We start from the raw sequence: 26,765 nt of genomic DNA, 5'->3' as shown, positions 1-26,765 counted from the left end.
AGGGCAGCTGGCAAAGTGCTGGGGAAAAAGCCTTTGGCCTGATTCTCCTCCTGTCACAATGCACATCAGAAGTAACGCCCATGAGTTAAGGTGAGGGCTCAGATCAGACTTTCATAGGGGTTAGATTATCCCACATGTGCCTTGGGGGTTTCATGTACTTTCCTCTGCTGTGTTTGGTGCTGTCCATTGACATAAACAGGTATTCAACTGGATGGACCATGGGTGTGATCCAGTCTGTGAATATCTATGTTACTATCTCACGCAATGGAACCGCACTGATGGTAAATCAGGAGTAACTGCACTGAAATCCACGGAAAAGTTTAATGATTGACTCCAAGGAGGGGCCGGTGTCTGTTCTCACTTACACCAGTATTATACCAGCCTAACACCCGGTAATTGGGAAGTTACTGGTGACTGGCCCTCTCTGTTAGGCAGGGGGCAGCAGATCCCCAGGGAGACGGTGACCTTGCTGGGAAGGGACCAGAGCCAGGCAGTGCATCCAGGAAACCATAGGAAAGCCACAGGGACATGCCAGCCAGTCAGCAGGGAGCACAGATCTTCTGGTCTTAAGTAAGTTTATACACTAAGGTGACAGCTGGCTTCTCCTGGAGATGGCTGCAGCTTCCCCCTAGGCTAGGTAGTTCTCCAGGGGGATGACAGCTCGACCTCGCCAGACTCAGTGGGTATCCAGGGCACTATGGAGGCAGTAACTTGCCCAGTCCCCAAGGGCGGTGATGGAGCGCTGGCCACTGGGTGCCTGAGTTACATGCCACTGGGTCTGACTGACAGCACTGGCCCATCGTCCCATCAGTGTCATTCCCAGGACTCGAGTGCCCTGAAGCATTCCTGGAGCATTTGATGTGACTTCTGTTTCCAGTTGCCAACCTAACTTTACATACAGCATTTGGTGCTTAGGTGCCAGTGATCAGTGCCCTGTACGTATGCCAGACCGAAAGGGAGGGTGGGGAAACACAGAATCCTGAACTCCGCTCCTGGCAGGTAAGAAGAAGAGCAGGAATTCACCATGAGGGAACAGTATGAGTTAAAATGTCAAAACATTTCCAATATTTACATCTGCCCAGAGATTCTGTTACTGATTTGGGATCTTAAAGATCTAAAGATGCATATTATACATTTATGTACCACACAGATGTAACAAAGTGGGCTTTTCCTCCTCATTATGTTGTACACGAGCCTATGGGAGTCTTACTGTTTTGCATGAATACTGTGTGGGCCTCAATTTCCCTGTATTGCACAATGCCTATGTCGTGGGAATTGGGTGTGTGACTTTTGATGAGACCCTCGAGGACAGGTGAGGCGGCACCAGCTCCCAGGAGGGGGATGCGCCCAGGTGACACTTTGCCCAGGAAGTGAGACAAAGACCAGGAGGCGGGCCCAGAGGCATGTTGGAGGTCGGGTTGCTGGACGCTGGGCAGTCTGCTGTTGGGGACGCGGAGACGGGGGAGTCCAGGGCGTCTGGCCCAGGGTCCCCCTAAGTTGGACTTTGCTGAAAGTCACTGATTTCTGTGCTAACAAGTTCTGTTCTACGCTGTGTTCTTGTCAACTAATAACCCTTCTGTGTCACACGCTGGCTGAGAGTCAGGGCTGCCTGCAGAGTTGGGGTGCAGGTCCCCCTGGCTTCCCCAGGGGTCCCGTCCAGGTGGACTCACCAACGGGAAGTGCACGTTGAGCACAGGAGTGCTGAATGCTCTGAGGTCAGTCCCAGGAAGGCCATAGCCAAGGAGGCTTGGTGCCCTGAGGGGAGTCACGCTACCCAGAGTCCTGGCTGGCTTCATACCAAGCAGTTCCAGAGCATCGGGCCTGTGATAACAAGCGTTGCTGTTTGGTTGTAATGTCTGGGAGGAGACATCCAGAGATGAACGATGGTCTTGTGGTTAAGGCTGAGACAGGGACTTTGGCTCTGTAGCTCTGGCTCTCCTGTGTGACCATAGACAAGTCACTTCGTCTATCTGTGCCCCAGTTCCCCAGCTGTGGAACGGGGACAATAACCTTTCCTTTCTCTGGTCTATTTAAGTTGCAAGCTTTTTCAGGGCAGAGATTGGCTCTTACTACGTGTGTACAGCACCTTCGCTGGTACTGCGATACATAGAATGGTGTCAGTCCATCTTTCTAGTGCCAGGGAGATGAGCTGGATCTATTGGGCCATTCCTGTCTCTGACCTCGGAGATTCTGTTGCGTCCGGAGGTTGGTCGGGGTGTTGGGAGTATGTCCCAGCTCTTACCTGCCTTACCCCTGCTGCTAAAGCCGCCTGACGCACCATGTCCTGACCGAGCTGCTCTTGGGGGAAGGTAGCAAGCTAACGCTGGGAAGAAGCTTAATAATTACTTCTCTCCACACGAGGAGTCACATCCGTGGCTGAATGCTGAGCACATGTGGGGGGGCACAGCTCTGGGGTCTGCGATATGCCTGTTACAAACACTATGCTGCCCGGAGCAGCCCCTGAGCATGGCAAACATATAGGTACAGACCAGAGACAATCACAGTGATGGCAAGACAAGCCCAGAGCTCATGCCTTCCCCTACATCGTCCTTATGCCGCTCAGCATATGGTCTGACCCATAGTTATGAGATGTTCTAGGTGCTCATTCTGCACTCATCAGCATGGCATCTTGGCCGCTGAGATGGTATGTACGGTGGCACATGAGAAACAGCATATCGCTAAAGGCTCAGAGGATTATAGAGACGGTACCGGCTGGGAGGTCACCGTAGAGCAAGTGTCTTTCGTAGGTGACCTTGACCCCAAATGCATGTGCTGTTGAATCAAGCCTGCAATCCCAAACAACTACCAACCTGAAAGCAAGTCCCCTACCCTTTGCCAGGCAAAGCCCAATAGAACTAGGCAGCATCACTTCAAAGCAACCTCCAGGAAACGTAGGCAGGAAACCAAAGACCGTAATGAGCGCAGAAGACTCTGAGAATCCTCCAATCCATTATCAACCCCCCACCTTCTTATCTGATGGGTTCTACTATCCATAACATGCAATTTCCATTAAAGGTGGCTCACCTTTTCAGACTCTCCCTATCTGTTTTTCATTAAAAAACAAGCCACCATATTCCATTAGTTTCTCATTTCGTGTGTGTAAAACGCTGATACGTACATTTTACCCAGGGTGTTTTTAATCAGTTAATTTAACCAGAAACATTAATAATGTATTTCCTTGCCCCTTGACTGCTCATCTGTTAAACAGCTTATACATGGGAGAATAATGTCACCCCCTGTGACATGAAGTATCTAATACAGTGCGAATGGAATAAGATTTTGCATGTTTAATGCCAAAATGAACAAAGAGGAAGATACTGTCTCCTGGGAACGGGTATTACGGGATGAATAAAACCACTGCAAAGGACTTGTCTTTCCTAGCAGCCAAGCAAATCCTTCCAGAAAGGACACACATTTTCTGTTCTTCATTTTCCGCTTGGATTCAGTTTCTTGGCATTTCTCAGCACATTTTTGTTATGTTGCAAGACATGGTTAAGTCTGGGTCTCCGTGAGGTGAACTTCCCAGCTTCAGCTCCATCCATGAAGCCTCACCAAGGTATAATGGGAGGTGCTGGAAGCCGGAGAGCACTGAGACCAGTTGAGAACTGAGCTGCACTCAATGGGTGAAATTCATGCTGTGCAGAAGGCCAGCAAGAGAGGCCTGTGTACCAACTGAGTTCCTCATCGAGCCTCAAAATCGGGCTGATGCAGGACTTTAGTGGCACATGGTCCTCATGCCTATATGGAGCAGTAACTTCCTTCTCAGCGCTTCTCATTCATTTTTAGCTGGTGAATTCAGCAACATCCGTTGGGCTGATTTTTTTAAAGTCAGGCACCTTAAATGCAGACGTGGGCAGGAGACCCGAGTTGCAGAGGAGCAGAGCCTACTGAAGTCAATGGGGAGCTGCCGTTGCTCAGTGCCTCTGGAAATCAGCCCACTTATTTCTGTGCCCAAATTGGGAGTTAAGTCCCCGTTTTAGCCACCCGCATTTGCAAGTTGTGGTAGTTTGTACTGAAGCCTAGCAGGGAGCTGTTGTCCTGGCCTCTCCCGGCTCTGCCCCAGGGAGTCTGAGCACAGAACGGGAGCCTGGGGCTGGGAATGCCTGGGATTTTGTAGTTTGCGATCACAATCTTAACTTTCCATTCAGCATCTTTTCACTGCATCCCTGGAGCTACAGGCAGCAGCGATGAGATGCATCCCACTGTGCAACAGCCTTGATGTCACCCCCTGGCCCGGGAAGGGAAAACGCTGCACCCCCTGAGGGACGAGATTTCTCCTTCCTCCAGTCGGCCTTGTGTGGAAGCAAAGCAGCACCTGATAAATGGAGACTTTCCCCCCAGGATGGCGGGATCCACAGTAACTCTGCCTGACCCTCTTAGTCATGCTGCTAACACCTCTCTGGCCAGCCGGATCTTCAGTGTTGTGCTGAACTTTACTCTTACATGGAAAGGCTTTTAAAAATGCACCCACCGCGAGGATACTTGGCGATATTATGCTCTGAGCCGAGGAGAGGGTTTCCAGCAACAAGCACTTCACTTCTTCTTGGAGGGAGATGGTTTGTTAGCATTAAAGATTTGGTTTTCAGTCTGACACTTCTAAGTGCACTTGGGATTGGAGCCCAGACACAATCTCGTGTTTTCCCCACAGTTACAAGGTCGGAGGACAAGCTGAACAGAAGTGAAACGAATCGTTCATCGTGCTAACTAGAGAGAGGCGGAAGCTGGCTGGGCATGTCCTATCCCACGATGCTTCCCCGACCTTTCGGTCACAATGGCCAGCATGATTTGAGACAGGCTCTCGTGCTCTGGCTTTCGACTTGCATTCTGGATAAACCAACTGGTGTAAGGGACCCGAGCCCAGTGACATGCTGGGTGTGAAATACCGATGCTGCTGGTGCAGATGGTTCCCACGGCGTTTCCTCTCCAACCCCCCTCCCAGACTAGAGAAATCTGCCTTGGCAATAAAATGCTACAAAAATCCTCCATTCAGGAAGGTTTAGAGAAGAAGAATGGTCCAGAGGGTAGGGCGCTAGCCTGGAAGCTTGAGACACCTGGGTTTATTTCCGAGCTCCCTCACAGACACTTCGTGTGGACTTGTGCAGGTTATTTTATGTCTCAGAGCCTCAGTTCACCGTCGATTGATATGCTCAGAGGTGAGGAGGGCTTGCCAAGTGCCTGAGACAGACAGGAAACCAGCGCATGCTAACAGGCCTGATTAGGATCTAAAACTGGGAAGTGACTCCACTGAAGACCACTTCATCACTGTAGCACTGTAGATCTAAACTGTATTGTTACATTTATTCACCTAAATTTGGGTTATTGCTGATTATGTATCTTTTAAAGCAAACTTTGTATTTGTGGATAATCTAAGCACTATAGCCAGGTGGACAGACACTCTTTTCTCAGCCTGTTTATTATATAATTTTTTTTAACATTAGCTTTAATAAAATGTTTAACTCGAAGTGCTTCACAGAGCACGGTTTATTTCACACTCAGAACCCCCACTCTGAGGTTTTAGCCTCAGATGGTGAACCAAGAGGAGAAAAAGAGATGAGGTGATTTGCCCAAAGTTTCAAAGACAGTCTGTGGCAGAGCCAGACTCTGAACCCTGCCTCCTGAGTCCCAGTCCGCTGCCTTAACCACAAGGCCAGCCCACCTCTCTGCCTCAGGGGCGTCGCACCAGTTTCACAAAGCTGTGAGGAGACACAGGCCACGTCTGTTTGCCTCTGCTGTACCCATCTGCACACCAAACCTGAACCCATATTACAGAGCTTAGCATCTGAGGGCTTCCTCCAGCCCCAGGCAGAGGGGTTTAAGGTTTCTCCCTCCTGAACAGCCCAGACTGGAGATTACTTCCAGGAGCCTGCGTCCAGGATTTACAACGAGGGGTTGGTTTTTGGTGAGCAGCGCTGGTCCTCTGTAGTTTCCCCAAGCAGCCTATTTACTCCTCCTCGGCTACTGTTCATGTAATCCAGGATAAAGCCGGTCTGCTAGGTTCCCAGTTCGAGGCACTGGTTGTATATTGATGGTTAGGACGTGATAGCCCCGTATGCTGATGTGTATTTATAGAGCCCGTTCAGCTTGGGAGCTGTGGTACGGTACGTGGAATGCTGGAGAACCCGAGCAGTTTCCTTGGACCTGAAGGTTTCCCATTCCAATCCCATGAGCCTGCCGCTGCTTTTCAACACATGGTTTCATGAGGCTAGGGCCCAGGGACCCATGATGGGTAGGTGAGATGTACGGCAAGCTGTCGAGTCTGTCCCTGGACTCGCTCCCTCCAGGTCTCCAGTAGATTTTCCAGGCACTCTCTGCCACACATGCTTGCCAAGCAGTAGGACACTAGTCAGCACAGCTCTTTTCAAGCCAGGCTATTGGGGAAAGAGAAATAAAGCAGTCAGGTCTGTCCCTTAGCTCCAGCTGAGTTGAGCTCAGCAGTAGGATGCGAGCTGAGGAGGGAGGAGATTTACTCCGTACTTGGGGGCTGTCCAGGAGCCTCAGGGCTGCTCCCAAATACACCCAGTTGCTCATGGCCCCACACAGCCTTTCCAGCAGCCAGGGGTAACTGGAGCTGTGCGGGGCTGCAGTGGGGTGATGGCTGGGTCTATGTCATTTAAGGATTCTCCTTGTGCAGGGGAAAGTCCAAGGTGGCCAGACCTGCTGCGTTCCTCCCTGGCTTCCTTGATGTGGCACGAAGGGGTCGTAATGGAAAGAAGCCCTTGTCCCTTAGAAAATGCAGGTAAAGGTGACAGAAGACACCCCTCTGAGAGAAGAATGTAGGGCTGCCCCAGGAAAGGCCCAAGTCCCATCTTTTTTCCTTTAGAAAAGAAAGGAAACACTGACTAGAACTGTGCCGATGATGTTACAGTCGTGACACAGCCCTGCAAAGCCAGTCTCTGACGCAGGGGCTGTTTGGGAGCCGTTAATATTCACACGGAGAATCCCCTTCGGAGAGCTCAGTCCTGTAAGTAACAGGCAGCTGATTCCCCAGGTTTCTGTTTCATTCAGTCCATGCCTTTGTAGCCTCAAATTGCATCAGCTACATGACCACGTTGCATCACATTAGGCTCTGCCAAGCTGACGTGACAGGGCCAATGCATCATCACTGAAAGTGTACAGGGGGCAGGAATTCAGTTCCTTTGCTGTTCTGTCAGAGCAAGAAACCAATCTATGCCCTTAAGAATCATTTCCAATTTCTGCTGTGGAGGAATTAAAACGTGCAAGTTCCAGTTATTGCCTATAGAAAAGCCTGGATCTTCGCTGCTGCTGAGCAGATCTCTGCCGCTGCCCCAGGAAGTAAAGTCTGGGTTAGTTTTACTGCAGGGGTCTTACTTCTATCCTATCTGTTGGTGCAGGAGGTGTGAGCTATGGGGCTGAGCGTGAGGGGCAGGGAAAGGATCCCTTTGTGTATCTTCTGCGTCCTTATAATTCCCACACAGCACAAAGGACTCCTCAGTAAAAGGTGAATTGTAGGATGGAGTTTCCAGCTTCTTCTGGACTTTATCTTCCCCTCTTGCTTCATAAAGAGTCTTCCACAGAATCGCTCGGTGTGACTTTTGGAAGACACCCGATTGCGCTGCCATGAGGGTGCAGGGACTGGTGAGCTCCAGCTCACCTGGCACTTAAGCCCAGGGCCCCGTTATACACTAATGGCTGTTTGGAGCACAGAGATGGGAGAGAAGGCCATTCTTGAGTAGATCAGTCACTGTGCCTCTTTCTCTCTTACCTGTGTATTCATTCCCTTTTGGATGGGGTTGATGTCACTGCATTTATTTCATATTTTCACTTCCAAGATAATGCTGTTGTTTCTACTCTCAGGGAACGACTTGTGGACCACAGGGATTTTCTTTCTGCTGAGTCACTCAGTCGGTTTGCAGGTGTGAATCTTCAAAACCGTCCCTGAGAGTGGACACAACAGCATTATCTTCCTTTCCCAGGGGCCATACAGAGCACTGCCTCGGTCTGAGCACTGCCGCACCCATCCCTGCCTTGCTGCCTTCTGAGCACTGAGGGGTGGGGAGTCAAAGCCTCTGGTGGCTTCACTTGGTTTCCCAGTTGGCTGCAGCTCTGTGACTCTCTGGCAGCCATTCTGGAGGAAGGGATTCGGAGAAATTAAATTCTGGAGACTCGTTTTGCCAGTTTGTCATATAGAGCAGTGATTCTCAACCAGGGGTCCGGGGCACCCTTTGGGGCCACGGGCAGGTTTCAGGGGGGCCGCCAAGCAGGGCCAGCATTAGACTCGCTGGGGCCCAGGGCAGAAAGCCGAAGGCCCCCCCCCCGCATGGGGCTGATGTCCAAGGCCCTGAGCTCGGCCACCTGAGGCTGAAGCCGAAGCCTGAGCAATGTAGCTTCACAGGGCCCCATGTGGCGTGGGACCCCAGGTAATTGCCCGGCTTGCTACCCCCTAACACCAGCCCTGGCTTTTATATGCAGAAAACCAGTTATTGTGGCACAGGGGGGGCGTGGAGTTTTTATAGCATGTTGGGGAGGGGGGGGGGGGGGGATGAGACGGGCTCAGAAAGAAAAAGGTTGAGAACCCCTGACATAGAAAACAGACATTTTCCCCACTCAATCTCATCAGAATGTTGTCCCAGGGCCAATTTTTTGCCAGTTTCACCACAAAAATAGAACCAAGCTGAAAAGGACAAAACAAGCAGCCCTGCACTCAGAAGGAAAGAAAACAATTGCAAGGGAAGGAAATCCCACGGGCCCTACGTTTGAGAGAACACACACAGTCTGGGGCTGAAGGGTAGATGGGAGGTGTAGGAAATGCTTCAGGGTGCATCCCATGTTGTCTCTGCAGAAAGTAATGCTCTCTGCATCCTCAGGAAGATCTTTTTCAAAACAAGGGCTTGTTCCAGAATGCCATCAATGGAGGGGACTGTCAGGACACTGTCTAAGTGTGTTAGCAACACTGTCAGCAGGGGAGGGGAAAGTGTGATCAAATGTAGCTGTTTCTCAAAGCTAAATAACACCGTGATTTTATAAAGAGAAAAAGGTATGTGATTACACGACAGACTAAGGGCTGCTGAAATTCCCTTTCCTAGAACGAAGCTGGTTTGTTTTGTTAAATTGGAAAACACCTGAAACGCTTTGACTTTCTTGTACATTTAGCTGCTGTGAAGCTAAAAATAACCAGCCGTTTAAGGAAAATGGCTTTGGGCCAGAAAACTTGTCTGCCAGATTTTGACTAGACAAGAATTAAACTGGTGGGATAGAAAGCACAGAAAACGAGTTTTAACCTGGGAAACATAAAGCAGCTCACACCTATATGGTTAACAGGGTCCTGTCCTGAGACATCCATATAAGAGAAATTATATGTATAAGGCACGTCGGTGTAATCAATGGTGTAGAGAGACATTCTGTAGAGCACTGTAAGCTGCTAACAAGATCTTTTTGCTTTGTATTAGTGTATGGCCTTTGTCAATGGGAGTTGGGTACTTAATTCACTTGGGCCTTCTTAAATCCTATCTGGGTTGTCCATAGCCACATTCTGACTGGACGCTTGGTCTGTTTTGAGGTTGTGTGGGTCTTGTCATGAGCCAGAGAATGGGGGGAATGGAATGGGTCATGCCAATTGTGTCTGGGCCCAATACTGCCCTTTTTGATGCAGCGGGACTTTGCTGTTTCATGGGATCTGGATTTTGCTCTGAAAGGAGGGACAGATTTTCAGGGGATGGGATAGCTCAGTGGTTTGAGCATTGGCCTGCTAAACCCAGGGTTGAGAGTTCAATCCTGGAGGGGGCCATTTAGGGGTCTGGGGATTGGTCCTGCTTTGAGCAGGGGGTTGGACTAGATGACCTCCTGGGGTCCCTTCCAACCCTGAGATTCTATAACTTAGCTAGAGCTACAGCCCGCCAATTCCTTGCATCCAAACCTCCCTGTGTGTCTAATGCCAGCTCCCTGTCCCTGTGAAATGCCTGCTCCATCCATCCCTTTTGAGCCAAGATTTTAAACAGGAGTTTTAAATATTAATTTTTGTATCTCATTTTCAGTTTTTTCACCTTTGAAACTTCCCAATTCCACCAACACTTTCAATAGTCAGAAAATAAGACAAATAAAAAAGAAGGGAAGTTGAGTTTGAATTTTCTCATTTGCAGATTGACACGCTCTGGAGAGCAATTAGCCTGCTTTTAAAGCACAAAAAAAAAAAACCCAAAAAAACAACCCTACAAACTGATTAAGTATTTGACCTGCCTGGTGATTGATATTTAAAATACACAAAGACAGATGTAATAAGGCACAAAATACATTGTTTCCCATCGTTAATATTTGATGATCTAGATTCTCCTTCCTCCCAACCACATATTTTAGCAAATGCAGTTGCTTTTATGCCTTGACATTTCTGTTTGAAGAACACTGAGCGGATCATATCCAGCAGTGACTTGGAGGAAAACTGTTGCCGCTATTGGCACAATTATTCATCAGGTAACACTGGAGTCTCGATATTTCCCTAAGTTTGGTAACGAGTATGAATTCGAACAGTCTCACACGTCATAGACTTACCATCCAAATAACAGATTCTCTCCAGTTGCCTAGTGGAATTAACTAGGAATATGATGATTTGCTTACTAGCTGTTGACACGGAGTAGTGAGGCATACTTTTTTGGTATGGGATACAGGATGCATGATTGTGCACTGGAAGACATTAAATGCATGGCCTTCTGAGTACTGTAAAGTCATTTTCTCCAACGTGCAATATCCTTTTGGGGGACAACTTTGACTATATTCATTTGTGTTTAGAAACATCAGCAGTTCAGCCGCAGGCTGTTGAATCCTTAGGCAGCAGCAGCCTGTTCTAATAGGTGGCGCGTGGCTATCTGAAGTTCCTAAATACAATGAGATACTTCAGCTTTCCGGAATAACAATGTGCAGTAGTTGTCTGCCTGCATACTTGCAGTCTGCCTGGCCATATGTAGTATGCAGTAGAGATAAGGAGGTGTTTGTACCGTTATACAAGGCGCTGGTGAGACCTCATCTGGAATACTGCGTGCAGTTCTGGACTCCCATGTTTAAAAAGGATGAATTCAGACTGGAACAGGTACAGAGAAGGGCTACTAGGATGATCCGAGGAATTGAAAACCTGTCTTATGAAAGGAGACTCAAAGAGCTTGGCTTGTTTATTCTAACCAAAAGAAGGCTGAGGGGGGATATGATTGCTCTCTATAAATATATCAGAGGGATAAATACCAGGGAGGGAGAGGAATTATTTAAGCTCAGTACCAATGTGGACACAAGAACAAATGGATATAAACTGGCCATCAGGAAGTTTAGACTTGAAATTAGACAAAGGTTTCTAAACATCAGAGGAGTGAAGTTCTGGAACAGCCTTCCAAGGGGAGCAGTGGGGGCAAAAGACATATCTGGCTTCAAGACTAAGCTTGATAAGTTTATGGAGGGGATGGTATGATGGGATAGCCTAATTTTGGCAATTAATTGATCTTTCTCTATTAGCTGTAAAAATGCCCAATGGCCTGTGATGGGATGTTAGATGGGGTGGGATCTGAGTTACTACAGAGAATTCTTTCCTGGGTGTCTGGCTGGTGAGTCTTGCCCACATGCTCAGGATTTAGCTGATCGCCCTATTTGGGATCGGGAAGGAATTTTCCTCCAGGGCAGATTGGCAGAGGCCCAGGGTTTTTTTCGCCTTCCTCTGCAGCGTGGGGAACAGGTCGCTTGCTGGAGGATTCTTTGCACCTTGAAGTCTTTAAACCACGATTTGAGGACTTCAATGGCTCAGACACAGGTTTGATACAGGAGTGGGTGGGTGAGATTCTGTGGCCTGCGTTGTGCAGGAGGTCAGAGTAGACGATCATAATGGTCCCTTCTCACCTTAAAGTCTATGAGTCTATGACCCTATGCAGTTGTGCATGAGTGAGGCTTCTTGCTTATGGTGTGGTTTTACAGCTGTGGTTCGGGTGTCAGAAACAGGAGATCAAGGCCCCTGCTGTCAACGGAAGGTGAATGAAGGAGACGGGGTAGGCAGGGATCTGGGGCTGTTGCCTCCTCCTTGGACTTTGAGAGTGTGGGTGAAATGAACCCCAGAGCTAAAACATGCCTGGCTACAGTTTGGCAAAAGAACTAAATCCATCCTCTCTTGGCTTAAAATTGTTTGTTCCTTTGAAATTGAGATGAAGCAGAACTGGAGCTGGTGTTGGTCACAGGACATGGACCATTCCTCTCTCTAGAGCTTTGCATTCAAATCACCCAGAGCCTCTGCTTTAGGAAAGGAAAAACTGATCTGATTGTTTTTCAAAGCCAAAACCACCTACCCTTTATTCACCCCTGCTGCAAATACACCCCCCCGTCCTTACCCTGGCTAGCCTAACTCTGGGCCTTTCTTGGGCAGAGACCGGTGTAGGTTTGGTGATCAGAACAAGTGTCCGGGCCGCAAAGCCTGGTGTGATTTTACTGAATGTTCACTGGCAATGGGATTTGAGCCAGGGTCACCAGGGTGGAAAAGCGTGTTCAGCACTGTACTGTGCCTCAGAAGAGAGTTGTTATTACTATTATTATCTGCAGTCTTGTGATGCCCAGGAGTTCCAGCCAGAATAGGGTTACCATATGTCCTCTTTTTCCCAGACATGTTCGGCTTTTCGGCACTCAAACCCCTGTCTGGAGGGAATTGCCAAAAAGCCGAATATGTCCGGGAAAATGCCGGCCAGGCATTTCCCCTCCCACGGCGGCTCTGCTCCTCCCCTGACTCTTCGGCTCCGTTTAAGAGCTGGGCTGCCCGAGCGCTACCGGCTTCGGGCAGCTCCCATGCCTCCGGACCCTGCGCCCCCGGCCAGGCACTTCCCCTCCCGGGCTCCAGCTGCGCTGGGGAAGCGCCGGCCGGGGGCCCAGGGTCTGGGGGCTGCCCGGCAAACCGTGAAGCCGGTAGCGCTCGGGCAGCCCTTTCCACGTGGTTGGGAGTGGGAGGAAGGAGGGGGCAGAGTTAGGGCGGGGAAGGGGCGGAGTTGGGGTGGGGCCGGGGCCCGTGGAGTGTCCTCTTTTTTTATTTGTTAGATATGGTAACCCTAAGCCAGAACCTCCGTGTGCTAAGCGCAGTACAAACAGAACTAAAAGAGGGCCCCTACCTCAAAATTGCTTACAAGTAGAATTGCAAACACTCTGTGCCTGTGGCCGTTCAACTTTCATAAATGTGAACCAATCCATTGCATTGCGGCGTGAGATCTGTGAGCATCACTGACCACCCAGGGCAATGGCATGGTCCCTTCTGGGATCAGGTAGGCAGCCAATACTGTCATGCTTATCAGGAAGATGTTGCAAAGCATCCCTGTAAGCCTGAAATCGAGCTGAGTGGGTGAGAGACCTCAGCACAGCCATCTTTTATCTGCCTGCAAAGCCATAGGAGGCAAAGGAAGGGGGAAGATGAGCAGCTGTGATCTGAATAGACAAGGAGGTAACACTGTGAAAAGGCTGTTAGCAGTAAATCAAGTGAACAGTAACTCAATTAATCTCCAAGACATCTCAAACACTTTTTAAAATAGGGTGGCGGTGGGAAATGCTGTAGAGAAATACATCACCACTAAAGGACCCTTAGTTTTGGTGTTTCATATGACGTGTATTTATAGTCAATCCATAAAAGTGGATACCTTTTTATTGCTGATTCTTTTACAGTCCATTGACTTCAATTTTTTTTTCATCTGAGCAAAGTCAGGGTGAAGTTCTTGTCAAAAGACCAGGAAGGACACCCACGTGAAACCTAGGGGAAACACAGACAGCTGACTTTCACTCATTGTCTGTGTTACTACTTATATCACTAGCAACTTGAGGCAGAATCTGTTTCTTACTATGTGTCTGTGAACTTCTTTCACCATGGGGCCCTGATCTCAACTGAAGCCTATAGGTACTACTGGAGTACACATACATAATAATAAAGCAAATTGTGTTGCACTAGCTATTACAGAGATCAGGATTTAGACCACGTCGAGAGCTAGGTCTGGCCAATGCAATTAACGCTAGCACCACGTGAACATGCTAATTAACTCTCCTAGAGTATTCACGTGCACAAGCTGATATTTTCATGTGCAAATGTGCATCTCACAAGCAGCATTTCACCATTTTTACTGACTTTTGAGTAAAAATGCCAAATTTGTCCTCCATGTGTTAGTGTTATTTACTGCAAAATTGGCAAATATCCATCTTCAGGGAAAGAAAAACCGGTGCGTACCTCCTTCCTTTCCCCCACCCCCACCAGCCTTGTTTGTTTACTTTTAAAAATAAAATCACAGCGAGGTCAGGAATGAAAACTGTTTGGCTTTTCTGGGCACTTGTGAGAGCCTCACTGCTTCACTGGTAGTGAGAAGGATTGTTTCACACAACGTGAACAAGGGGGAAAACTCTGCTTTGAAATATTAACGAGTGTTTGTTCTGAGGGTGGCTGAGCTGAGACTGACCTCACTGTGGTTTGTTACTCAGGGGAACGGTGAGCGGAGGTTGGTTTTCAGGATATTTTCCTAAGGTTATTTCTTTTCTGATGCTAGTTTTTCTTATTGCAACCCTGAAAGATTGTCTTTGCCCCGACTCGCCTCATGTGCCAGGTGTACATGGAACAAACCCTGGGCTCCACACGCTATTACTGTATCCCCACTTCTCTCAATAGTGCAAGCCCATTTCCCCATTTTATTAAAATGGAAAAGCTGTGACAATTATTTTCATAATTAGCTGGCTCTCCAAATTAATGCCAATTACACTGTGTAATCACGATGAAGATTATACATTAATCAACCCTTCCCAAGCTAGTTATTAGGCTCTGTAAGTAATGATTGTGAAGAACGTATGTGAAGAAAAGACACAGGAGCTAAGAGAGGAAACCACGCCAATCCAGGGGAAAAGGCAACAGGGAATTTCCAAAGGGATGTACAGTAGTTGTTCTTTTCAGCACATTTGATTAGACTGAAGAGATTTGTCGCCAGTTGTTCACCCCTCCCTCCCGCCCCAGGTCTCTGTGTAAAAGATTATTCTGTCATATATTGCTACCTGTTGGCTCTCTCTAACACCTTAGCAAATGCAGGTATATTTCACATTGCCTCTGTCCCAATGCGTTCTTCAGCCAGCACTGTAATCAGAAATATATTAGCTGTGCCTGTCTCCTTTCTCATCGCCTGGCACTAAATTCAAGTTGCTGGGTGGTTGCACAGAGAATCCTTTCTTGAAGTAAAGCCTCTTCTATCCAAATGGATGTCTGGAGTGTTAATTTATTTGGGATCAAACACTGATAATCCGCATACCGAATCCTACTGTATTCTATCACACTAAGACACACTCAAAACCAACTCTGAAAGCTCTGAGCTGGGCGAAAACACAATGTCAGCCATTTGCTAATCAATGCAACATGAAGCCAGTTCAGTTCAGCATAATGCTAGAGAACAAAATCCTGCTGCTGAAATGTGCTGGGTTGAAAACCTTTGTGCAAAGGGGAAGGGATGAGCCTCACCAATGGGTTTTATTTTTATTATTGTTCATTATTTCTACAGTAATATCTGTGCTTTTGGAGCAGTGCAGACTTGTTCAAAGGAAAGTCCTTGCCTTCAGAAGCACAAATTAAGGCCCCAATCCTGCAAATGCTTATGCCTGGGAGTAACTTTGCATACTCGAATGATCCACTCGTGTACAAACAGTTTCTGGGATCCTCCTATATGTACATACAAAGTGTTACTATCCCCGTGTGCAACATGGGGAAACTGAGGCATGAAGAGGGCCAAGAAAATGAGCTGCCCAAGAGCAGAGAGTGAGTGAGTGACAAAGCCATTGGTGAGCCTCATCCCTTCCCCTCTGCACATTTGCTGTTCTCTGCTGTTTGTAATGGCATAAATAACTAAGCATCAATGTCCCCCCTGCCCTTCCACCATGCACCTCTCCTGCCCCTGCTGCCCCACCCCAGTATCTGGCCCCTGGCTGCCCCTTCATTCAGAGCGCTCATTGTTTACTTGGTCAGATCAGCGCCCTGACAAGCTGTTCCCCGTTTGACTTCCAAGCTGCTGTGGCGGTGCGAGGCTGAGCTGGTCTCACTAGTTTGTTTGGCCTGGCTGGCTGGGCCAAGGGAGCAGATGGGATGCCATCTCGCAGAGTGAAGGGTTTTCGTAGCTGGGTATTTTTAATGTGATGTTTGAATGAGAGAGATGCTCCTGACGATAGATACTGAATAATTAATGTCAATGAGGTGGAGTTTTGCTTTTGCTGGGATGGAGAATGGCTCCGTGGCCCTATAAATATTTCACAGGATAAAAAGGGAACGAGAGGGAGAACTCCAAGCGGCAGTATGGCGTGTAGGCTCACAGGAGCCTCCCTTGGGTTGGGGAAGGGACACCCTTTGCTGGCTGAGCAGAGCAGTACATTAAAACGGCCACATGCTGCTAATATTCCTGTCTGAGATACAAGAGGAGCAAGCACTGCTAGAGGACAAGGATCTAGGGGTCAGGAAATTCAGAATAAGGGGACCGTACAGCATTGAGGACTGTGGATAGCGTTTCCAAGATCACTTGGTTGCACCTGTCCCCAGTTGGCAGTGACCAGAAGTTATTGCCAGAGGGTTGTGCTTCTATTTCACAGGGAAATGTCCCAGAGCAGGCCCTAATGACCATGTATTCACAATCATCATCACCATGATGTCAACAGAAGCAAAGGACTGAATTAGCCAGGGAAACTGAACACCCCTAGAGATGGGCTGTTGATGTTTGGGGGTGGTAGGAACATTCATAGATTGATAGATTTCAAGGCCAGAAAGGTCCATTGTGATCATCTAGACTGACCTCCTACATAGCACAGGCCAGAGAACATCTCCGACATAATTCCTAGAGCAAAGCTCTTAGAAAAACATCCCATCTTGATTTTAAAAATTGCCAGTGATGGAGAATCCCCCACAGCCCTTGGCAAATGGTTTTAATGGTTAATTACCCTCATTGTTAAAAACTTATGCCTTATTTCCAGTCTGAATTTGTCTAGCTTCAACTTCTAGCCATGGGATCATGTTATTTCTTTCTCTGCTTAGACTGAAGAGCTGTGTAATCGAGTCACCCCTTAGTCTTCTCTTTGTTAAGCTAAGTAGATTGAACTTTTTCAGTCTATCACTATAAGGCAGGTTTTCTAATACTTTAATCATTCTCGTGACTCTTCTCTGAACCCTCTCCCATTGATCAACATCCTTCTTGAATTGGGGGCTCCAGAACTGGACACAGGATTCCAGCAGTGGTCGCACCAGTGTCATATATGGAGGTAAAATAACCTCTCTACTGCTACTCTATGTTCCCCTGTTTTCTGCATCCCAAGATGGCATTAGCTCTTTTGGCCACAGTGTCACATTGGGAGCTTGTATTCAGCTGATTATCTACCACAATGCCCAGATCTTTTTCAGAGTCTCAGCTTTCCAGGATAGAGTCCCCCATTCTGTAAGCACGGCCTGCATTCTGTGTTCCTAGATGAGTACATTACATTTAGCTGTATTAAAAGGCATATTGTTGGCTTGCGCCCAGTTTACCAAGCGATCCAGATAGTTCTGAATTGGTGACTAGTCCTCTTCATTGTTGACCACTACCCCAATTTTTATGGTACCTTAAAGACTAACAGATTTATTTGGGCATAAGCTTTCGTGGGTAAAAAAAACTACTTCTTCAGATGCATGGAGTCGAAGTGGGGTTTTTATCCGCGAAAGCTTATGCCCAAATAAATCTGTTAGTCAGTATCCACAAAAACAACGAGGAATCTGGTGGCACCTTAAAGACTAACACGGCTACCCCTCTGATACTTGGTACCAATTTTTATGTCTTCTGTAAAACATAAGAATTATCTGCCCTAAACTCAATAAAATCATGTGTCCACCTAGTTCAGTGTCCTGTCTCTAGCAGCTAGTGCTGGCCACTGTCAAAGAGGAGGGTATAAGAAACTGATAACCTGCCCTTAGAGTAATTTCCTTCCTGTCCCCCAATCTTTAGAAGCTGGTTATACCCTGAAGCAGGAGAGTTAAGAGCCCTTCCAAAACTGGTGGAAGTGTGTGTTTGTTTTTTGAATCCTTGCTATATCAACTCTGGACATTATTGCTATTCATATAAATGCTCCATTTTTTTTTTTTTTTTTTGCATCCCACTAAGCTCTTAGCCTCAGTGACATCTTGTGGCCATGACATTCGCAAGCTGAATGTATTGTGACAAAGTTCCTCCTCTATCTTGGTGGGTCCTGAACTTATTGGCAGATTTTCTTGCCTCACCATCTGATTCACCATGTGGGTTGGGGAACAGCCCAGAGACCTTCCCCTCTGGGAGGGCCCACAGTCCAGGTCAATTGGGAGGTTTGGGGGGAACCCAGGCCCACCCTCTACTCCAGGTTCCAGCCCAGGGCCCTGTGGACTGCAGCTGTCTATAGTGCCTCCTGTAACAGCTGCATGACAGCTACAACTCCCTGGGCTACTTCCCCATGGCCTCCTCCAAAGACCTTCCTTAGTCTCACCACAGGACCTTCCTCCTGGTGTCTGATAACGCTTGTGCTCCTCAGCCCTCCAGCAGCACACCCTCTCACTCTCAGCTCCTTGCACCTCTTGCTCCCAGCTCCTCACACTCGCATCACAAACTGAAGTGAGCTCCTTTTTTAAAACCCAGGTGCCCTGATTAGCCTGCCTTAATTGATTCTAGCAGCTTCTTCTTAATTGGCTCCATGTGTCCTAATTAGCCTGCCTGCCTTAACTGGTTCTAGGAGGTTCCTGATTACTCTAGTGCAGCCCCTGCTCTGGTCACTCAGGGAACAGAAAACTACTCATCCAGTGACCAGTATATTTGCCTCTACCAGACTCCTGTACCCCACTGGTCTGGGTCTGTCACTGTATATTGTGCAGAAAAATCTTTCCCTTGATCCATTTTAAACATGGTGTGGGGGAAGTTTGACCTGTTAAGTTACCGGCCTGTGGATGAATTAGGGAATGTCTACACTGCAATTAAACACCCGGGGCTGGCCTGTGTCTGCTGACTCAGGCTAAGGGGCTGTTTACTTGCTGTATATACATCCTCCTAGGGGCTTCAGTCCCAGCTGCCATCAGCCTGGCACTCTTGACCAGCACCAAATTAATATAAACATGTATAGACAGTGTGGTTTGGACCTGGAAGGAGGAGGCATGTAGTTTCTTAAATACCAATAGAGCTGATAAGGTGTCTGCCATCTATAACGAAACATTGTAAAGGCTTTCCTAAATCAAAGAGGAAGGCTTGCTTCCAGCTATTGAACCTGGAGACCATCTGTTACCAGCTGCATTTGCGGAGCTCATTCATTCATTAAGTGTTTTGATTTGCGTGTTATCACACAGAGTCAGGTTTGTGTGTCTTACCAGGGCTCTTTAGGGGCAAAAGATTGTTCCTACATTGCCGAGACAAGGATATACAATTACATAATTTACGCCCTCACTCAGTCACTTCAATTAGAGAGGCTGCCAGTGGGGAATTGAGGACAAGACTTACAAATGCAGAGCCAAGAAAGCAAGCGATACCATGACATGAGCTCGCTGCCGTTGGGGAAATGTAATGGCATTAACAATTTCCAAACATGGAAGAGCATGCGTTCAAGCCGTGCATTATTGAGCAGTGCAGGCTGTAGTTGTAGGCAAACTCAGAAGTTTCTGCTTGTCTGAACTAAGGACTTGGAGAGCCAAATTCAATGAGGACAAAAAAAGATGGGGCAGAGGAAACTAAAAATAAGGAATGACAAAGAGGGAACTTAAGGATGAGCAGAAAGCAGCTGGAGATTTCACTCCCAATTCTTATATTAATTATAATTCTGCATTATTCACACAGCACAATAACGGTGTATGGTAAAAGTCAACACACTGATTGCTTCATTGGTGGAGAATCTAAGACATAAGATATCACAGCATGGCAGGAGATCGGGCCCAGAAGGGGAAGCCAAGGCGGCAATTCCTGGTCACTGTCAACTTGGACCATGTTCAACTTGGTGACTTAGAATTTAAAGGCTCCAGACTTTGTTCCCAGAACTCTGCACTAGAGCAGGGTGGGAAACGATTTAACTGCTTCAGGAGAAAAAAAAAAATCTGTTCCAAATGGGGACAAAAATTCAAAATCTTAAAAGAAAAAAAATTGTGAACCAATAAGGTGAACAAAATTTCATTTTGGTTTAATTTTGACCATTTAAAAAAAAGTTTACTCTTGTTTAGTATAAATTAGCTAAAATTTCAAAACAAAATGTTGTTTCAAAACAACTTGAAAAGCAAAAAATTATTTTTTAAAATGTCAAAATTTCCCATTTTGATGACTTTGACACTTTGTTTTTCTTTTTCTTTTTTTTTTTTTTTTCAAATTTGGAGATTCACTGAAACTGACCCTTTCCTTTGAACAGTTTTGGTTTTGACAAATTGGTGTTTTCCAGCAGAAAAAAATGTTGTTGGAAAATTCCTGACCAGCTCTCCTTATGCTCCACACCCACTTTATTCTTATCCTCCTAGCAACAGCTGGTTGGAAAATATCAATTCTGTTTGATGGGACGGTTTCTTAAATGTGTTTTTCTTAATTTCATTTGAAAATGTTTCAATTTTCAGCAGATTTTGAAAACCAAAATCACAAACAAAAAATGTATTAAAATTGTAATTGTTTGATTGTGAAAACCAAACATTTAAATCAAAAACTGAAAAAAAATTACTGAAAATGTTGCAGTTTCCAGTTTTTCATGAAAAAACAAATATTTTGACCAAAACAAAAATGTCCAACAAAAATATTTATAGTAGTCAAAATGCCTTTTGTTTAAATGGAAAAAAAAATTCAACCTGGTCTATCCTGGCCTCTGTATCCTTTCTCTCTGATGTTGATTGAGGCTCAGTCACCTCTAATCTCAGCTAGTCAGGGGAAGGGGAAGGGGAAGGAAAGTGGGGGATGGCAAAACAGGGCGGGATAGGGAGAGAGAAACTTATGACAAAATATTTCCGGAATTGTTACTATCTCTGAGCATCCCTGGTTTCAGCCCCAACATAAGCCACCAGCATCTCCCCAGCAGTAAAAGGGGAACCATGGAAACCCTCCTTCTCAGAGAGGCCCCGTTTCTTGTTTTTAGGTGTCACCATAATCTGACTTGGCTTCCCTGCCTGCCATCTCTGGGCTGGGTGCTCAAGTCAAAACAGAATGTGCACAATCATGTACACAGCAGTGAGCGGCTGGGCTCCCAAACTCCCCTGAGCTTCCTAGGGAAATTGAGAGAGGCCCCGCCATGCAGTTTGGAAGATATGGAAGTTCCCACTCGCTGATAAATCCAGGGGAGACATGGCTGTAGCCAGTAGTGTAGTGAGCATAAATGCGGGTAAAGGGAGATTAGTTTACCTATTTCTTTTTTTACCACTGGCGGTAGCCCTAATGTAGCTTTGAAATGTGTCGGCTTTTCCCAGGAGTTTGTCTCTGGACACGCTGAAGAGGGTGCTCCTGAACCTTCATGTTGTTGGTAACTATTTTGGTCCTGTCTTGCAGGAGGAATTTTCGAGTATGCAGATGGCCCCAACGCCCAGGTTATGAGTGCCGAGGAGCAAGCCTTTAGATTTTCTGCCAATATTATCAATAGAAATAGAACTTTGTTGCCTAACACAACATTAACCTATGACATTCAGAGGATACACTTCCATGACAGCTTTGAAGCCACTAAGAAAGGTAAGTAGATAGCATGTTTCTCCATCTGGTGAAGAATTGGCTGGAGCAGAGGCCGACTGCTCTCTGCTCACCTGTTGAACATGTAGCCAGGAGCTTGAAGGTCTTTAATGGCTTTATTTAATTATTTATTTTAAAAATGTCATCTCTTCTACCCATTTTCATTTTACTCCATGTCAGCTGAAGCTGCTAAGGTTCAGATCACCTACAAGTGACTGATATATGCATGTAGCAAAAATAAATATCTTACGAGTACTGCGATCAGCGATGGTAACAAGGCACTGCTGGAGACATCATGCATATACCCACTTGGATGCCACCTTTGGCAGCATCCTTCCTGGAAGTACATGACCTGGTGTGCATGGCAGGGAGGGAGATTAGAACCTACCTGGAATGCTATAACAGTGTGCCAAAGGTTAACAACACCGGGCTCCACTGATACAGGTAGACCCCATAAAATCTTGGCCCTGCATCTCCCAGAGGAATCTGAGTAATCACTGCATTCAGAGCTGCTCACATTGCTTTCTCTGAATTGGGGTTTACACACAGGTCCATATTTTTGAAATAACCTGACCACAGTGAGAAAAGGTGGACAGTTTCAGGAGCCTCAAGCCAGCCAGACTCGAGCTTCCTTGTCTTCTGTAGCCTGTGCACTAGTTTCTTTATTAAAACAAACACACAAAGGAACAGGTGTTGAAGCCCACTGTATTTTTCATGCAGATGTTTCCATGTACTTGAACTTCCTGCAATAGGAAATTCCAAGATGCCACCAAAGGTGTTGATGGCAGAAACTAAAATAATCCTGACTCTCACTCGTCGGGATTCTCCCACTTCAGGTGGAAAGTGGCCACCACTTTACTGGATTTTATGAATATCTTTTCCTAGAATCCTCAGGACCATTGTAGCACCCAGTCTGTGCAGGTTCATTGCCTGTTTCTACAGCTGAGTTGACTGAGGCACCAAGTGGTCAAGTGAATTCCAGATCAAAAGCCTTGTAAATCAGACGCTCAGCCATGCATCTCCCGGCTCCTTATTCTAGGCCGGTCACTAGACTGTACAACTCCTCCACCCGCTAACCCTAGGCAGCTAACCTATTTCTCTTCCAACTCGAAAGTTTGCAAGGCTCTTGAGCAGCTCCACTTAGACGTGATATTAATGGACTATGACAAGTAACTAAAGTTATGTTTTTAAGCCTCTCCTTCATGTTTAATTAATATGCCACTTCCTGGTGCCTTTGCATTGCTAGGTAAAGACTGAGAACTCTATTCAATGAAACAGAGTCCCCCTATCCTCCCACCCCCACACACACACACATGAAAAGAAGGGTAAAACATGAGCATTGAAATGATGGGTTGTGCCGTTATTAAATGCTGCTTGCCTGTTGTGGTTTGTATGGATGTGCTATAATGTTGGAGGTGACGGTTTGGTGAACTTTTTAAAAGCACAGAAGTGTGGAATAGTAATGGTGGACCCTAAAAGCTTAGAAATTGGATCAACATGGAAGAGTTGGTCTGCCCACCACCTATTTCTAGTATAGCGGGATTGCACCTCCCTTCGCCCCACCGCCGCAAGTCGTTCTGGTTATTGGATGCCAGTTGCTTTGAGCTGCGAGGGAGTGAGGTCCGGAGGGCGGGAGGGAGAAACTGAATGGCACAGCAAGTGCTCTGGTTGTGTTTGACCTGTCAGCTTGTGAAGGTGATGGATTAGCTTCAGCTGGGGGGGCGGGGTGTGTGGGGGGAAACCTGCTCAGCAAAAGTATGACTCTGTCCGAATTCACAGACCAGAGCGGCATCAATAGACAAAGCTGGTAACTGATTGTCACAGAGTCTACCAGGAATCAAGGCTGATATTTGCTTTTTTCAGGGGGTTTTATCTTGGAAGTTCCCCTAGGTTTTGTGACCCCTGCACTGTGCTAGGCTGAAGTGTAAGTATCATGTTTATCTTCACTGAAGCATTAATTTTTTGCTGGATGTTAAACCACACAGGAACCAACGAAGGGGCACTTGTGCGCGTGCATACGTGAGTGTGCAAGTGACCATGTTTGTGCGCACACTCCCTACCTGGCAGGAAGCAGTGTGGTTTCTGCCTTACCAAATGGAATGTAGCTTGTACACCACAAGATGCAAGCTTCTGCACAGTGTCGGTGCGATGTTTATAACACAGGTGATGACGTTCAGTTCATTAGCACCCCAATCCTGCTCTCATTACACCAGAGAGAACTTCCACTGACTTCCGAGAGCCTTTTGTCTGAGATGCTCGTACTAGACCAGGCCCATAAAGGTCAGCTTATTTCATCTGGTAATTTATCTAGTGGTTTCCCTACACAGAGGATAAGAACCTAGTACTGCCAACGGCTAGCAGACCTAGTCCTTTGAGCCTTATGCTTTTTGTACTGAAGATTTGGAGTTCTGTCCCCTCTGGTGACCCCTGGTGTCACTTCCATACCAAATATGATTGAATTTCTGGCCCCATTGTGGCAAAACTTTCTGGCTTCAGTGGGGTCAGGATGTCACCATATATCTGATAACTCTCGGAGCAGAGCAGCATGGAGGAGTACAATACCTTGCTATGGGTCTCAATCCTCAATCCAGTCCCCATGCAGCAAAGCATGCAAGCAAGGGCCTGATATTCCGGCGGGGTGACTGGCCTCGCTGAGCTCTGTGTCAGCTGGCATCCCAATAGAAAGGGGCTGTTCACGTGTGTAAGGGCTAGAGGGTTAATCCTGTAAGTGTTAGTAAGTCTCTCAGTCTAAACCATGGTCATTGCTGAGCTTGACACAGATAAATATATTTTATTTTTAAAAAGTAATTGCTGTATGCATTTCAGAATGAAATAATTTGCGTGTTATTTAATGTAACGATGGAGTCAAAGCCCCAGTCTATGCTAAGCATCTGCAAAATATCTGGGTTTTAAGCTTAAACCATGCATTCACAGTAAACTAAATGAAACCTACAAACCAAAATCCAAAAATCTCACCAGCCATCCACCCCTGTTTTCTGGCCACTGAAAATATATTGAATAAATCACAGATCATTTTTGTATGGAAAGAGAGGTGTGGGGGAGATGCTTCCAGACCGCCAATGGCTATGGTAAGTTTCAGTCGCATGGGATTCAAACCAGTAGGGAGCCCAGAAAAACGGGCATTGTTTATCATGCAAATAGGAATCAATCCTTTTTCATATTGAGCTGATTGGGAAATAAGTGGTTTCTTTTTCGGTGAAAATTTCAGGTTTTTCTTTAAAAATCCCAAACCCCAAACTCCCATATCTTAGGTTTTCATTTTTTTTTAATGCAAAATTTAGAAGAAAATTGAAGTTTTTAATGAAAATTTCAGTTTTGTCAAAAAGCCAATTTTCATTTTCAAGACAATTCAGTGGGAATTTTTTGCCCAGCTCTATATTTATACCAGTCGCTGCCCAAGTGACCATCACTGCAGGGCCTAATTCTGTTCTCAATCGCCTTAAGTAGCAATTACTCCTGCAAGTAATTCTGCAAAGATCAATGGAGCTACTTGCTAAGGGCTGCTTGGAGTAGGTGAAGATGGCAGTCAGGCCTCGGAGAATGTCTCATCGCTGGAGCTTGGCTTTATGGTCACTCTTTATGAGATAGGAGAGGGCTCTGTGACCCAGCGCTGTTGATAGGATAGTGCCATTAACTAAAGACCAGTCAATGTTATTACCGTGCAGAGCTGGGATTAAAAAATGAAAGATTTGTGCGTAAGGAAAAAATCCCGAAAATCTCAAGACTTGCCTTCTATGATGAGATAACTGGCTCTGTGGATGAGGGGAAAGCAGTGGATGTGTTATTTCTTGACTTTAGCAAAGCTTTTGATACTGTCTCCCACAGTATTCTTGCCACCAAGTTAAAGAAGTATGGGCTGGATGAATGGACTGTAAGGTGGATAGAAAGCTGGCTAGATCATCGGGCTCAACGGGTAGTGATCAATGGCTCCATGTCTAGTTGGCAGCCGGTTTCAAGTGGAGTGCCCCAAGGGTCGGTCCTGGGGCCGGTTTTGTTTAATATCTTTATTAATGATCTGGAGGATGGTGTGGACTGCACTCTCAGCAAGTTTGCAGATGACACTAAACTAGGAGGCGTGGTAGATACATTAGAGGGTAGGGATCGGATACAGAGGGACCTAGACAAATTAGAGGATTGGGCAGAAAAAAACCTGATGAGGTTCAACAAGGACAAGTGCAGAGTCCTGCACTTAGGACGGAAGAATCCCATGCACTGCTACAGACTAGGGACCGAGTGGCTAGGCAGCAGTTCTGCTGAAAAGGACCTAGGGGTCACAGTGGACGAGAAGCTGGATATGAGTCAACAGTGTGCTCTTGTTGCCAAGAAGGCTAACGGCATTTTGGGCTGTATAAGTAGGGGCATTGCCAGCAGATCGAGGAACGTGATCGTTCCCCTTTATTCGACATTGGTGAGGCCTCATCTGGAATACTGTGTCCAGTTTTGGTCCCCACACTACAAGAAGGATGTGGAAAAATTGGAAAGAGTCCAGCGGAGGGCAACAAAAATGATTAGGGGTCTGGAGCACATGACTTATGAGGAGAGGCTGAGAGAACTGGGATTGTTTAGTCTCCAGAAGAGAAGAATGAGGGGGGATTTGATAGCAGCCTTCAACTACCTGAAGGGGGGTTCCAAAGAGGATGGAGCTCGGCTGTTCTCAGTGGTGGCAGATGACAGAACAAGGAGCAATGGTCTCAAGTTGCAGTGGGGGAGGTCCAGGTTGGATATCAGGAAAAACTATTTCACTAGGAGGGTGGTGAAACACTGGAATGCGTTACCTAGGGAGGTGGTGGAGTCTCCTTCCTTGGAGGTTTTTAAGGCCCGGCTTGACAAAGCCCTGGCTGGGATGATTTAGCTGGGAATTGGTCCTGCTTTGAGCAGGGGGTTGGACTAGATGACCTCTTGAGGTCCCTTCCAACTCTGCTATTCTATGATTCTATGATTCTATGACTTTGTACATTCCCTCAGCTGTATCAGGCTTGGATAATCATTCCTTGATCTAGAACCTGACCTGTCATCTCTCGTCTGTCTATGGAACCTTACCTGCCTCTCTGCCTCTCCTCTCTGTTCCTTTCTTTTTTAATATTTATATTTTGGTTGGTACCCAGAGGCTTCTGTCTGTCT

At 46.7% G+C, this 26,765-nt stretch overlaps 1 protein-coding gene across 2 annotated transcripts in view; it reads left to right on the top strand.

Moving 5' to 3' along the window:
* The window catches only part of GRIK3 (glutamate ionotropic receptor kainate type subunit 3), a 234,016-nt gene that overhangs the window by 106,447 nt on the left and 100,804 nt on the right, over positions 1 to 26,765 (top strand). For both annotated transcript variants that reach the window (XM_054012104.1, XM_054012105.1), the window contains exon 2: positions 21,450 to 21,626. In XM_054012104.1, the coding sequence (XP_053868079.1) occupies positions 21,450 to 21,626 (177 nt within the window). The remainder of the gene's footprint in view (positions 1 to 21,449; positions 21,627 to 26,765) is intronic.

The sequence above is a fragment of the Malaclemys terrapin genome, chromosome 22, assembly GCF_027887155.1.
Source record: "Malaclemys terrapin pileata isolate rMalTer1 chromosome 22, rMalTer1.hap1, whole genome shotgun sequence".
Lineage (NCBI taxonomy): Eukaryota > Metazoa > Chordata > Testudines > Emydidae > Malaclemys > Malaclemys terrapin.
This window is presented reverse-complemented; position numbering and strand designations above follow the sequence as displayed.